Below are 16441 nucleotides of genomic sequence, written 5' to 3' on the forward strand. Positions count from 1 at the left end.
AAACTTTAACCATTTGCTATCTAGTTTCAATCTACAGATAAAATAACTGTATATAAGTATGGTTTCAATCTACAGATAAAATAACTCTATATAAGTATGGTTTCAATCTACAGATAAATAACTCTATATAAGTATGGTTTCAATCTACAGATAAAATAACTCTATATAAGTATGGTTTCAATCTACAGATAAATAACTCTATATAAGTATGGTTTCAATCTACAGATAAATAACTCTATATAAGTATGGTTTCAATAGCATAATACATGGTTCACACATATGTACTTTGATCAAAACAATTCCAAGATTTTACAAGATCTTACAGGATTTAATGGCATATATTCAATGATTCTTCAAGACTTTTCAAGGAATGTGATGACTTCTGGAAACATTGAGATAGTAGATTAACATAATACAGATATACAGTCTTATTTCCTGTTATTCTGTCCTATCAATTTTGTTGTAATAGTATTGTAACCACATTAAATAAGCTGCTCGTGATAATTACAGCAAAGATAATATATAACTCACGATATATAACTGCTGCTGCTGAGCTTTCTTTTCTGTTACGTTTTTACTCCTATTGTTGTCTTGTGTGTTGGCGACATGTTGAATTTCATTGTTTTCAATGTTCATTTAGCGTTCTATAAAACAGCCTTTGTACTTTAAACAGGGTGCCCACAGCTCTAGCTAAATTCAAACAAGATAAGACGTAAAATAGACGATTGTAAAATACAATTATGAAACTTTATAAAAACTGACACTGTGTTGTATAGACTTTAAGAACCTACGTTTTATGATTCCATGGTGTTGGCACAACTATATAACAGTATATAATATTATACTGAACAAGCACTGTGTTAACCAGGAAATTAAGGCAAAGATCAAATTTAGCTGATAGTTTGATGTTACAAATCATATTATGTATTACATGTGTATTTTTATAGATTTTCTTGAGTTCAGAGAGAAGAATCACAAATAAACTGAACTAAGGAATCCGTTTTTCGATGTTTGGCCAACTGAAGTAGTAGCTAACACAAATATGTATTCATAAATATTCGAAACCATTGAATTATGAAGGGTACGGGAACTCCAAATCGTCAATAAAGATTACTTACTCAAACTTGTATGGTTCTCAATAGTATAGATAAGAAAATTCATTGATATGAATGTTATCACTGATCAGATTTGGACAATGATACCCGGAAAGTCATTTATAACTGTCTTTGGACGTTTTCCTGGTCAGTATGACACTTACTAAATGTAAAAACAAACAAATCTGTAGGTAAATGACAATAAGTGTTGGTGTCATTTGTTGTAGGGTCATAAAAGCTTCCCGACACGCGAGTCGTTAGGCGCTTCACTTCCCAATCGTAAGCAATCATCTATCATGTCACGCCTCGTTGGTTTTGGTCGACTGGTTCCGCCTGAAGGATTTGTCACCGGCTCGTGACCAGTACATACTTCCTGTGGCTAACCCTTGATAAGTTCGACACTGTTCAATGTTTCGGCCACTTTAAACTGAATCCACCCGAGAAGCAACATCCAAAATTTCGACAAGAACTGCGCACAGCAGACACGGACTAAACTATAAGGAACTTTACCAACATGTGGAGTATAATATTCATTATCGGTAAGACTTTTCCCCATTAGTATATTTTTACAGCGGTAAATGTATGTACATGTATATATATTACATTATCTACCTACTAAGGTGCATTGGTTGTATTGTCAGTCTGGTAAGAGTTTAATGGACTATACCACACTTTATATATATATTCTTGGAAATTTGTTATATTTGTTATAGTTTTTTTAACTCATCGGTGCTATTTTGTTCAAATTTCTAGGTGGCGCTTAATGTTTTAATTTCATTTTAGAAATGTATTAACTCAAGAAATATAGTGAAACCTCAAAAATCATTCTTAATTATTGTAAATAACAAGGACGATACAGTTAATATGAAACGGGTATTAACGTATTTCAGAGTTTAAAATGTAGTAAATTTTACAAAAAGATGGCATGCCATTTCTGTTAATCTGAAGTTTTGGGATATAGTTTTTTTTCCTTTATACAAAGATTAAAACCTTATCAGATATAATCTACTGAACATCCGAATTATAGATAAACGAAAACCTCACATCACGAAATCTAGAAAATTACATGAACTAGCGGTATTGATTTGTAGGTTTTGTAGACTACACAAGTATACTATATACCTGGTAATTTTTCACCATTTGAAGGCGAATTTAGGATGAAGGCGAACATTTCAAGCTGAATTAGAATTAAAGGATTGATAAACCATAGTACATGGGCCATGTTTATTCGGATCTAAAACATACCCTCTTACTTTTAAACTGTGTTTTATACTGCATTTTTTATACTTTATTTTGGACAAATTGTACCTGTTTACCTAAACAGTGCTTGATGTTAAAGTTGATTTACGGAGAGTGTCTATCATTGATTGTAAATTGAAAGTGATATATGAGGATTACTATGATATATTTTTTATAATTTACTATGCATGGTTTCCGGAACGTACAGGCTAATATTGTATATATATTTCATTATTTTCGCCACGCTTGACCACTTGTCATGATCGTGTCCATATATCTATCGGAAATCTAATACACTACATCTGGACATGCATATATGGTTAGTGGTGTTCTAAATATACACACAGGTAAAATACAACATGTGATTTTTGCATTAGCTCTAGGGCTTGACTCATTGATCTTGTGGTCATGGGAATAATAGAAAATGTGTCAAAATATTCTATTACTGCAAGTTGGACAGTTTTCATCGTCGTATAATTTTCAGCAAATTTGCGAGAGGCATCAGGGCGAAAAAAATAATAAAATCTCAAAATAAACCTATGCATATTTTTGTACGTCAAATTATGCATTATCTCTGCACAGGCACATAGTGATTTTTTGCGTGTTGGATTTCCTAGTACACATCTTTTGTATTTTGAATTAAGGGTGTAAGGTACTTTACTGCATGAGTAATGCTCAATATTAAAGCTATATGCTACCTTATTACTAAATCATATAGGACGTTCGTATCAATAAAGTCTGTGGTTTACAGATTATACAAGTTAAGTTGTATAAGGTCCGGTTATGTTACATACCTCCAGACGGCGGCGTCCGAAACTCATAGGTAGCTATGACGTAATATTGGTCGGTTCCTTCTGCAATATTAGATACGGAAGTGGCGGAAGTGTCGGGTTATATTACCTAAAGGGGATAGCAATCTTAATCGGTACACATTTGATATTACGTTTCCAAACTTAAATTGAAGTTTAAGCCTAACACTTTTGAAATTTTAAAGCATTTTTTATTTAGCTTTACTGTTAAAAAAATTTCATGTGTAAAATCAAACATTAAAAATTCCAATATAATTTTCGATCCGATTATTTGCATGATTTATTTTACGTTATCCTTCACTTATCAATATGTACCAAGGTGTAATGACACACAATTCAATGATGAACTGGATATTTTTTTTATTCATATTTCATTTTAGATAATATCTATTATTTAACTAATAAGTAATTATATTTTCACGAGATTTAGGACTAAATGATTCGCAGATAAGCAAACTATATACATTTATCGATTTTAGTTATATAAAGCAGGTGAGATAATATGGCATATATGATATATAAGTAGTGATAAAATCTATCTATTATTATCAGAACCAGATCAGCCAGGTGAGATCAATGATCGATTACTTATGACAATATGAATGAGTCAGGTGACTTTATCGTACACCTTTCCAGACAAACCAGGTAAATGTCCTATCTGTGCAGGAAATACGTCACGCAATTTTTTTCCACTTAGAAATTCCCAGAGATAATTGCAAAAATGTTTCTATGTGAACATATACGTTCATATAGGTATGTACTAATTTATCTGACGTCTTACAACGAAGTAAACTATGTATAAGGACGTATTATCATTGTCATAAGAGTTTTTTTCCTCTTAGGATCTATAGTATAACTGTGGTATTGATATGTTAATGCTAATATTTGAGGGGGTGGGATGTCTCATTATGATACACATATAGAACTACACAAGGACATGAGTGAAACTATCGCATAAACAACAAGGACTATTTTTTTTAATCGATGAACACGTAAATTATATGTTCTGTATAACTTTTTTCTGCGATAAACTGTCATAAAACCAATTAGCACGCTGTGATATTATACACTGTATGATATTTACAACACCAAATCAATTACTGATAACACACGAAATACACTGTGTGATATTTACAACACCAAATCAGTTACTGATAACACGAAATACACTGTATGATATTTACAACACCAAATCAATTACTGATAACACGAAATACACTGTATGATATTTACAACACCAAATCGATTACTGATAACACGAAATACACTGTGTGATATTTACAACACCAAATCAATTACTGATAACACGAAATACACTGTGTGATATTTACAACACCAAATAAATTACTGATAACACACGAAATACACTGTATGATATTTACAACACCAAATCAATTACTGATAACACACGAAATACACTATATGATATTTACAACACCAAATCAATTACTGATAACACACGAAATACACTGTATGATATTTACAACACCAAATCAATTACTGATAACACGAAATACACTGTGTGATATTTACAACACCAAATCGATTACTGATAACACGAAATACACTGTGTGATATTTACAACACCAAATCGATTACTGATGATACGAAATACACTTTATAATATTTACAACACCAAATCGATTACTGATAACACACGAAATACACTGTATGATATTTACAACACCAAATCGATTACTGATGATACGAAATACACTTTATAATATTTACAACACCAAATCGATTACTGATAATACGAAATACACTGTATGATATTTACAACACCAAATCGATTACTGATAATACGAAATACACTGTGTGATATTTACAACACCAAATCAATTACTGATAACACACGAAATACACTTTATAATATTTACAACACCAAATCAATTACTGATAACACACGAAATACACTGTATGATATTTACAACACCAAATCAATTACTGATAACACGAAATACACTGTGTGATATTTACAACACCAAATCGATTACTGATAATACGAAATACACTGTGTGATATTTACAACACCAAATCAATTACTGATAACACACGAAATACACTGTATGATATTTACAACACCAAATCAATTACTGATAACACACGAAATACACTGTATGATATTTACAACACCAAATCAATTACTGATAACACACGAAATACACTGTATGATATATACAACACCAAATCGATTACTGATAACACGAAATACACTGTGTGATATTTACAACACCAAATCGATTACTGATAACACGAAATACACTGTGTGATATTTACAACACCAAATCAGTTACTGATAACACACGAAATACACTGTATAATATTTACGACACCAAAACAATTACTGATAACACGAAATACACTGTATGATATTTACAACACCAAATCAATTACTGATAATATTGATGACAAATGGATGCCAATACAGTTATAAACATTCAATGGAAACACTTTGTGGCCGTTCTTCCCTTTCTTATTAGGCATCTTTTATCCTTAGATCATCTTTATATTTTACATTTTTTACAATTATAATTATAGTCCTAGTAATGTATATCAGTCTCATGTTGGTGCACATGGTTGATTTATAACATTTTCATACGGAATATTATCGAATTTCTAATTCCTTTAATCACATCGACAATTTACAAATAAAATAAACATATCTGATGGAATCGCCATCATTTTGACGCAGCAGGGTATAACAGCAAAATGGGTTCCCTTAATATCACAAGCTATATGATTTTTTATCACCTTGTTACATTGTTCTGATAAATACATACCCATTCTCTTGTAGGCGTTGCTTCTGTCAGTGCGCAAATGCCTCCCAGGCCAGGACAGGGCCAAGGTCAAGGTCAAGGTCAAGGTCCAGTTCAACCGGGACAGCAACAATTCAACTCTCCTTGCCTGGCCTCTTTCGATCAACTTTTCCGGAAATGTTTTATGGACAATGGAAACTTCCAACTGGATGTTATTTTCTCCCTGATCACCAATGGCACCAGCGGACCACTCCCACAGGGAACCAACAGAGCAACTCTTCTCCCACGATTGTGCTCGTAAGCTATACCCGCAAAGCACCCAACGCATTTTATCTTAATAAAACATATCCTAATACACCAATTGGAATTTGTGGGAGGGTATATGTTACCAAAGTGAACAAAAGCATTACTTCCAGGCTGCTTAATACACGGTTATATAAGCCACTTTCAAAATTTGAACTCATTCATAATAACAACTTTGGTAGAATATTTTTTCCGTTGCCTTCGTATATATCATGATTTATGAAACTTCTGGTTGGTCGATTTTATCAGATACCAGCATGCTTGTGGATCTTTTTATTGTCTTGATTTGTTTGTGTTAGGGAAGTAGAAGCTTGCACAAAGAAATATCGTTATCTAGTTTCCATGAATAAATTGAAATAGAGATATGTAGATATCTATATATATTATATGAAACTAAATCAACCTAGAATCCATTTCTGGGGAAGTATTCGAAATCATTCGTTGATAATTTATAAAATAGTTTCGTCGATTTTTATATTCACAACTTGTTGATTTCTTTTTAGAACCAGGGGAAATGCTGACGCATGCGTTAAGCCACTTCCGGAAGCAAATGCAAAACAACAGCAATGCTCGGACAGGGAGAAGCTGATGATGGATTCAACTATTCAGTCCACAGCACGTGCTGTTTCCTCCCTTTGTGGAGTTGAACGTTAGTTCACAATTTCAAGATCCAGATACACTATTCTTTCCTTAAGTTCTTATTGTTATCTTCTAAATTTTGACCATCATTTTAATCAAAGACCAATTTGAAATTATAATAGTACCAATTTGTAAAACATTAGGCAAAGAATATATCTACTCTCAAAATATCAATTTATCATACATAAGCTATTTCCATCATGCGGTTTTAGATGTCCTTTCGCCTGTTTGTCATTGTTTATTCTTTGTCTTGCAGCGGAGATGCCAGCCTGTCTTGGTAAATTCGACACACGATTTAAGTCTTGTATGACTTCAAACCAGATCAACCAAGATTATTTCTTCAAATTATTGGGAAATACTACCGAGGGACTCCAAATGACGTATGACCAACTGAAAAACTTAACCTGTGTGTAAGTATAAATGTTCAAATTTTCAAACGTTTAAAGGCCCTTAAAGCATACGTTCTTAATTTATCACGGATAATCATTCGCATACTTACAGTGTATATGTTATACTTGCAGTCTCGCGACCCAGAAAACCATTGTCCAATGTGCATCTACATCGCTACAACAACTTAATGGAGAATGTACCCAACAAGAACAGTACATGGTTGGCCAGACCTTGCAGAATATGATGGCTTCCTACCAGGGCGTGTGTATGTATAACAGTAGACATCATAATTTATATGGCAGCACGGACGATTATGTTTAGTTATAGTCAAAAGTAATAATAATTTAGTATATTTACCGCTTGATGACATTGTGACTATATAACCTGACCGACAGTAGTTGAGCATTACTATCTCATAAACTGCCAACCGGAGCATTAATAATGTGCCAAGTGAAACATACAGTAGTTGCGGAAAAAGTATTAAATACACATTTTTCTTTCGAAAAACTAGACGGACAGTTTATATTTTATGTTTTTATAATGTTAGTTTACATCAAAAACTTGTATTACATTGATTCTTCTTTTTCGTTTTCTATTATCTTACGCACTATTTATTTACGTGGAACAATATAATAGAGCTGTTAACAGGCTCACAGCCAAGAATGGCGGGTAAACATGAATTCCGTTAATTAAAGTGATTCTTTTTTTTAAATGGCAAGTGGTAAATATAAACATTCAACTCCTTTTAGTTGGCAGGTATAGGCAAACGCAAATTTTACATGAAGCGCTGGCTTGCTTTTTTTGACCAGTTTGCATTATCAGACTATAACTGCCCACTGAAAGCAGTTCAATGCTTAAATATTTAATATGCAACACTGCAACATTTAAAACTAATTCTAAGGTCGAAGGTCTGTTCAAGATATTGGCACTTTGCGATCAAGAATAATTTTAAAGTAGGACCAGAAATAAATCCAATTTTATCATATAGTTGCTTGCCCTTTACTGTAGTAGTATGTTTGAACAAGCTAATTGGTAAACATGCGACATATACGTTGAAGTGTTGCACGATTATACTATTTTTGTTAATGTAACTAGTAACACAGCCATAGTGAGTGTATTCTTAATCAAATAGTTGATAATATTTCGACCATCCTTCAAAGTGTATTCCGTTTTTAACAGGTGCTGGTCGTCCTCTGAGACCCGGACCCCCACCACCCCCGCAATGTCTTATGGACTTTGAGAAAGACCTTGACAAATGCGCAGTTGAAAGCACTACTCTCTCAATGAACGACCTCATGATGCTTCTCACCCAGGGGACTGTTCCGGCAGGCAAAGATTCCAACCAAATGAACGCAACCATCTGCAAGTAAGAACAAAGTTGTGTTCGAATAAATGATTAAATTGTAGCCAAGAATATGGACATAATTACTTAAAATTTAAAATCGACTGCGGAAAATTTGCAATACGGACATTTACAACTGACAAATTGCAGATAATCTTTACAAAAAAGTTTTACAATAAAATGTATTTTATCTTATTACAATGAATTTAACATTAAAAGCAAAATGGAGACAAAGCTTATCCGAAGAAGAGAAATATATTTGAAGCTGTTTTTTACTTTTGGGTTGGAGATATCATGTTTTCTACAAATGTCGATTATAATATGGCACAGAAACAAACACATATAGGTTACATTAACAGTAAGGGTGGTGTTTTTTGACCAATGATAATTGAAACAATGCATAGACGGTACTGAAAATCCGAGGTTGAATATATATTTCTGATATTTTTTACAGAAATCATAAGGCATTCGAGAACTGTGGAAAGGCGGCTGTAAAGAAAACAACATGTAAAGGTCGTGATCTACTCATCACTGAGGGCACATTCGCCAATATCTTCATCACTATTGGAGCCTATTGTCACGACACATCCAGTAAGTAAAAGCAACATTTTTGACATTTACACAAGATGTCTTCATAATTTTACTCAAAGTATTAGCACGTACAGAGCTATGCCAAAAATCTTTGTAATTTCAAGATGGCCGCCTTATGAAGGGCGCTTCACCTGACAACTTGTAAATAGATGTTTTTAAAAAGTAAACATGTCACTTACCTCAATATATCCCTTAGATGCCATTACACTCCGGCGTCTCTTTGGAATTAAGCTGTATAGTTTTCGTACGAATTCAAGATTTTAACATAATCAATTTCCTTATATTTTTCAGTGCCTGGTGCCTGTATGCTTACTCTCCAGTCACAATTCGGCAAATGTTTTAGTGAAGTTGGACTTGACGAAGCTCAGTATGTTGGCAACGTGACTGCCCATAAGGGGGCACTCCTCGGTACCACGAGAGAAGCCGCTATGACATATTGCAGGTATCTGACTTATTATCTAACTCTCGTACATATTGGATACTTGTTAATATCGAAAAATCTAAAACATACCAGAACCTTCCTAATAAAGGAAAGCACATATATATATATATATATGCAGGATTGAATGTGAATTTCTATTTTTCAATAAATTACGTATGCCTTGTTGATAAGAATGACCGGTTTATATGGACATTTTAGTTTCTGAAAAATACACATGATTATAACAATGCATCTTTTGATATTTGCGACTGTTTTTTTTGTTGTTTTTTTCCAAACTAATATGACATGTGATCTCCGTCGGCGGCTTAAACAATCCTGAAGAATATATCTACTTCAGTACAGAATATCATCCTTTAAGGCGTTTTCCTGGTCTAGACACCCTGACGTATATTTTTCAACAATTTCCTGATCTCTGATTGGTCAAAAAAATTATATAGTCCTATTTCAATGAAATTAGGTGTATAGGTGTATTGTAAAACTACAAACAGATATAGGAGATGCAGTGTTAGGGACGTGTTTGTTGGGGGTCGCGGTGACTTCCGTTATTGCTGGCAATTGCAATTATTATAGACAGACTGAGATTGGGCCTGTTTCATCGTTCTAGGTCCGAATGCTATCTACAATATGTTAAAGATGATATTCGTTATATAATATAAAACATCCTTTTTGGGTAGTTTGTAAAAAGAAAACACGTGTAACAATAATATCCACTTTCTATTGCAGCAAGAGGAGGGAGTTGTATGTCTGTATGAAGAAAGTGATGCATCGCTGTCCGGGAGCTGAACAAACCATGACCTTGACTGGCTTTGACCTTGCCTCTATGGAGAGAGCCGTGAACGTGCTGTGTAATGACATTGACGGTGTGTATATTTATCTGTGACGTAATTAGTAAGTCATCCAATCAGAACCCACATTTTATGTCGAACAGGGTTTGTGTGTTCTTTTTGAGAAGTACAAATTGCAAGAATTTATAAGTGTTCTCGATGATCGAAGCATATGTATTTATCGCTTCGTCATTGGACGCGTAGCATTATGGTCATGAGGGCCTAGTTTAGGACTTTAAATTATCGTATTTCAATCATTAATAACAGAATTTCCGGGATTTTTAAACATAGTTAAATAAAATAGCCGATTTTAACCAATGCAAGCCCCATTTGTCTGTATTATCTTAAATGTAAGATACTGACATTTACTGACATAAATTATTACATTTTTCAAAGACGAAATTCTTAGTACGTTGTTTTTATTTTCCTATCAATTATTGTATTGCAGAGTACCTAATCGGATTGAAATGTTTCGCTAAACCTTCGCCTAAATCTGTTCAATGTATGGCTGATATGGGTAACTCCATCACATCCCTCTCCCAACGGGAAATGTCACGTGGTCTTTCTCTCAACAACTTCTTCAACACATTTTGCGAGTAAGTAATATTTCACCCATTATTTAATTAAGTTGCTATTGATGCGGTGTTTTCATCCTCTGTTATTTCTGTTTAAAATGGAACTTCATATACCATTATGCATATGTATTATCAGAACAAAATTAAACTTTCAAACATATTTCAAGATTTTAAAATTACATTGTTGATAGTTATGGATGTTTATAGATAAGCTATTAATAGCAATCAATTAAATCAGATGTCTTTTGATTTATATTGTTGTACATTATTTATTTGTTTAGCATTACCGTTGACAGCATTACGTGACAAAGATAGCTATACAGATATCTGTCTTTTTCAGTATCCGTATAAAACATGTCCAATGTGATACAAGCTCTTGGGACTCATGTGATCCTAAAGCTATTGAATTGAAGAGGAAGTTCGAATGTCATCTCATCCCCACAAAGTGTCATCAGATCAATTCAAAGGACGTTGATATAGTTTGCCCAGTGGCCTGTAAGTTCTGTTCCAGTTGTTTTGTTGTTCATGCAGTATATGAATGCAAATGTATAGGCCCAACATGCTATGTTACAACGGACTGCATCTGTGCTTTGATTTGTGATTAGTCTGTATTGTTTAGATTGGAAAATATATCGTCGAATCATGTACTTATATCAACAGCCTTCTATTGCGTGAAATGGTCTTCAAGGAATTGCATAACTATGTTAACAGAAGAAGAAAAACCAAGCTAACGATATCCATGATTCCATTATCCTTTGAAGCGTTATGTGCTTTGTACATCATATCATATCATCCATATTATAAGTTTAAAGAAATTTAATTTTATAATGAAGTGTTCAATTGCACTGCACTTATGCTGTTCTAATTGCATATCATGTTTCACGTGCGGCCAGTAATGTTTTTACTATGATATATATACATGAATGAAATAAACTGTTTCACGTACTTTAAACAAAAATATACAAGCATACTTTGATGATTTTGTTTGCACGGATTAACGGATCTCTATTTGTTTACAGCCCAAGTAAAACCCCATCTCTGCGTTGAGGATATGAAGGAAGGCATTAGGAATTGTATTTCTCAATACAACCTTGACCCGGATGTGTTTCTGGTTAACGTGACCCACGACAGGAGCAAAATCATTGGTGATCCCTCAAACGCCCGGAAGTTATGTCGGTAAGTTTAAATTAAGTGTTAGAGAAGAAATCGAAACGTCCGTTTGAGTGCAATAAAATCTTCTACTCATAATTCAGTAATGATGTAAGTCATTATACCGCTTTAAAGTTTTAAATTTGATATATAACGACATATATACATCCGTCTTTGATCAGGGTAGTTGATGTTAATATAGTAATTATCTTGTCAGCCAAATGACAATGTTCATGTTGTTGAATTCCATTTTTTAAATCTATGTCGCACATGCTAGATATGTGTGATAATAGCATTTCAGTGACCATTCAATTTTCCGACGTCAAGCTTTTCTAGTCTTTGGCGACTTCAGAACTACATTATGTTTCAGGTTTCTTTGTTGAATATCTTGATATCAACTAAGACAATTTTCATGTTCAATTAAAGACTACATATATATCCGTAATTTTCTTAGGGACAAGGCTCAAGTATACAGATGCATGCACCAAACTTTGGATAAATGCGCAGGCGCAGTAGAACTTCTAGAACACTGGGGTCACCAACAGGACAAAGTACAGAGCGGAATCGATCTATTGTGTGACAATCTTGACAGTACGTAGAAATGTGTAAAACAGACAAATATACACTTTAGTAACATGTTTTAGCGAATTTCGGTTTCCGTTGAAATGTAGCTTTTTAATATATTATTTTTAATGGAAGCATTGTGAATTCACCAATTCACCATTACGCTAGTTTGTGTACGTTGCAATATACTGTATATACTATAACTGTCTGTTGAGTGAGAAGTAGAGTTCACGAGATAATTGACAATATAATGAATACATTACTCTTTATATCCGAAGAAAACTTATAGATTTCGTATTTGTTTATTTATTCCAGTATAATACATAACTGTCCTATTTATGCTGGCTATATTATCGTATTTGTTTATTTATGGCAGTATAATACATATGTGTCCTATTTCTGCAGGCTATATTATCGTATTTGTTTATTTGTGCCAGCATAATACATAACTGTCCTATTTATGCTGGCTATATTATCGTATTTGTTTATTTGTGCCAGTATAACATAAGTGTCCTATTTTTGCAGGCTATATTGCTAGCATAGATTGTTCCGTTCAAGCTGAGCCATCCGTGCGTTCTTGTATAAGTAACTCCGAAAATAGCATGGCGCAACTAATGGCAAAATTCGGAGGAGACGAAAGCATGAAAGGTGCAGGTTTCTTCAAACAATTCTGCTCGTAAGTTATTTACATTTACTTCAGATCAATGAATATTTCTCAGATGTTTATTGTCAAGTATGGTAGTTTATAGAGGAGGACTATGTCATCGGATCATGATATCAGCCATATTCTGGGAATAGAGATGTCCGCGATTAATGAATATCTCTATGAGAAAAATATCTGAAATCTAGTTTAATAATAACCTTTCACAGATATTCTGTCGTTATGGGAAACTGAATATATATAAAAACGCATTCCCCTTCTTTATAATTAACAGAAATTTACATTTATTATGATATAGCACAATTCATTACACATTGAACTTATTATGTTAAAACTGTGTATACACTGCATACATTGGGGTGTTAGAAGTAGGGATTAGCCCTATTTAACACTGCCTTCTATGAGAGCTAGACAGCAATAACATATATCTTGGTGATACATGTATTTGAATATAACCTTTCATGGAAATTAACTCGTGTTATATTTTTTAGAATCAAGATGGAGCATCTTCAGTGTGACCTGAACGCCATGAAATCTAAATGCTCCAAGGCTATAATGGGACTGAAGACAGAGTTTGAGTGCTCTCTGATTCAGGATCGTTGTGTTGGAATGCAGAGAAACAGTGTTGCGGCTGTCTGTAATGAGAATAACTACGCCAGGACCGCACGTCAAACGGTACCAGCCGGATCAACCGGAAATGGTAGTGGACCAAATGGTGCCAGCGCCATGTCCACGGTTTCGTACGCGAGTGCTGCATTTGCTGCTTTGAGTAGTGTGTTACTGTCAGTGTTGTGAAGGACTACAGTGGCAACATCAACATAAATCTGACACAATGCATTGACATGTACTTTCTCGAGTGCTTATAAGTACGTTGTCTGGTGTTTTTTGAAACAATCTGAAAAACAAAAAGTGCGTGTTGAGAATTCAATGGTTCTAAGAACGATTCAAATTGTCGCTTGTAGTTTACAACATAACATGGTCTGCATAATTAAGATTTTATTGGAATTCTGTAAATCGTAAATAAATCGTCCGAAGAACATGCAACGCCACATTTCCGGAACAAATGACAATCGAGTAAATGCCTTTTCGATGCAATTCCAATATCAAACCATTTATTAACACCAAACATTTGTTTATCATTATGTAGATATGTGTTGTGTCTAAGCATATATATGACAAGAATCGTAGATTATTAATTGATATCTTATATTTTCGCACAAATGTTTAAAATTATATATTTGTTTCTGTGTAAAATTCAGTAAACGATTTCAAAATGTTAATGGTGATTGACATTTGGTTCAACTTTCTCATGATCCAATATCTCAAAATTTATGGAGGCGATATCATCACTATTAGATTTCAGGCTTATAGGATTACAAAAAAGGAATTTTGGTTGCACACATTTTGTTGTGGCCCTTTAGATTTTAAAAATTACATTACTCTTTTTTCATTAAATTAGATTTGAATATGGGATTTTTTGAAATTATCTAAAATTGTTTACCTGTGTCAATTATAATTCACGATACAATTACGAAGCTATTGAGCATATCACTAGATGAATATTGCAAAGCTGCTGAAAGAACAGCTACAGAACATTTTATTTATTTATTTATTCGTTTTGTGTAAGTCGACAGATAATTTATTAACATTAACCCACGAATTTTGAATGAAGCTTTCTCCTCAAAGCAGAAGGTGGACACATGAGATTCTTTGGGCGTTGTGCAATTATCTCCACGTAAGGACTCGACGGTCACATTTCCGTTACACGAAATCAGTACTAAGATGATTATCAAACAATGTGATATATTTAATTATGTAAAATTGGCAAATCCATTTGTTGTATTATTGTTTTACTAAAGATAGATAATGAAACCGTGATATTGAAGTAAGTTCAGTATAGTTGTTTATTTCATGGAGTCGATATTCCCAGTCGGAACAAGGGTTATGTATTTCACGTCATAGTGCCTTGTAAGCATTCTACAGAGAACAATTCGTTAAATATTTATTCTCGCGCTAATTAAATCACCGCGAACATTACGAAATTAAATCCTCGTGAATAATACCATCTATACAGTATTACATTGTTTAATTGGTTAGATATTCACGGTATCCGGGCCTTGCTATTATATTATATCTCTTTTGTCTCATTTATAAGGTATGCATTTTTTTCGAGATATAGCTGTATCTCGAGTTCTCGAAATAACAAAAATATAGATACATATACAAAAGTTATGTTAATACATTGAACGTGTAAATAGAGTTAAGAGGAGTTTCAACTGAATTATCAAATATACTACAAATACGTGTGGTAAATATATTACATTTCATTACATTTCTATTACTTTGGCTTTCAATTTAAAAACAAAATTTGTATTTTATTTCATTTAACTTCATCATTGCTTTGATACTAGAAACTTGACTTCAATACTTTCTATCTTTATACTTGTAAATCATTGCCGATAACCAGTGGATGCCTACCTTTAAGGTTTTTAATAACTTATTTATTTATTAAGATTATGTGATAGATTAGTAGAAAGGTCATATATACGTATATACGTTTTCTTCATATCTCTAGCGACATATATAATAAGTACCCGATGAGAGTGAAGCAAACAGGGTGAGGCACGTGCAAAAAAGGATCTTGCTTCTCATTCACCGGGGTCGCTTGGGATATAGAAAACCGTAATCGTGCTAGAATCAAAAGCACTGTGCGTGCGCATGTCCTTTAATAGCTAATGTGTGTGTTTGAATGCGAGTTAGGATAAATGTGAGTGTCTTTGTTTGTACTTGTTCAATGTTATCGAAAGAGATATCCCTTTTGAATTATGAATAAATGATTGAAATAAAAAGTCACACTATTGTTTTCATTTGGCATTTGTAGACAAATGTATGGAAATAAATGGATTTTATTCGTTGCAAAAGAAAGCAAACGGGTCGACAGGGAAAACTGTGCACCCTGTATACGATATATTCGACTTTGATCCATGGGTTACCCTCCAGCATGTACCGACAGCTGCCAATCAAATAAGCGATGTGATGATTGATTATAGCAGGAAGTAA

At 33.5% G+C, this 16441-nt stretch overlaps 1 protein-coding gene across 1 annotated transcript; it reads left to right on the forward strand.

Annotated features, from left to right (window-relative positions):
• The first annotated feature begins 1500 nt into the window (after positions 1–1500).
• LOC117345069 lies at positions 1501–16230 on the forward strand. Its single transcript, XM_033908012.1, has 15 exons — positions 1501–1633; positions 5940–6198; positions 6708–6853; positions 7100–7253; positions 7365–7498; positions 8413–8599; positions 9030–9166; positions 9458–9608; positions 10332–10468; positions 10881–11028; positions 11348–11502; positions 12027–12183; positions 12611–12747; positions 13246–13396; positions 13873–16230. The coding sequence occupies exons 1-15, from the start codon at positions 1609–1611 to the stop codon at positions 14174–14176; spliced, it is 2382 nt and encodes a 793-aa protein (XP_033763903.1). The 5' UTR covers positions 1501–1608; the 3' UTR covers positions 14177–16230.
• The last annotated feature ends 211 nt before the right edge of the window (positions 16231–16441 follow it).

Source organism: Pecten maximus, chromosome 16 (assembly GCF_902652985.1).
Source record: "Pecten maximus chromosome 16, xPecMax1.1, whole genome shotgun sequence".
In the NCBI taxonomy this organism is placed as follows: domain Eukaryota; kingdom Metazoa; phylum Mollusca; class Bivalvia; order Pectinida; family Pectinidae; genus Pecten; species Pecten maximus.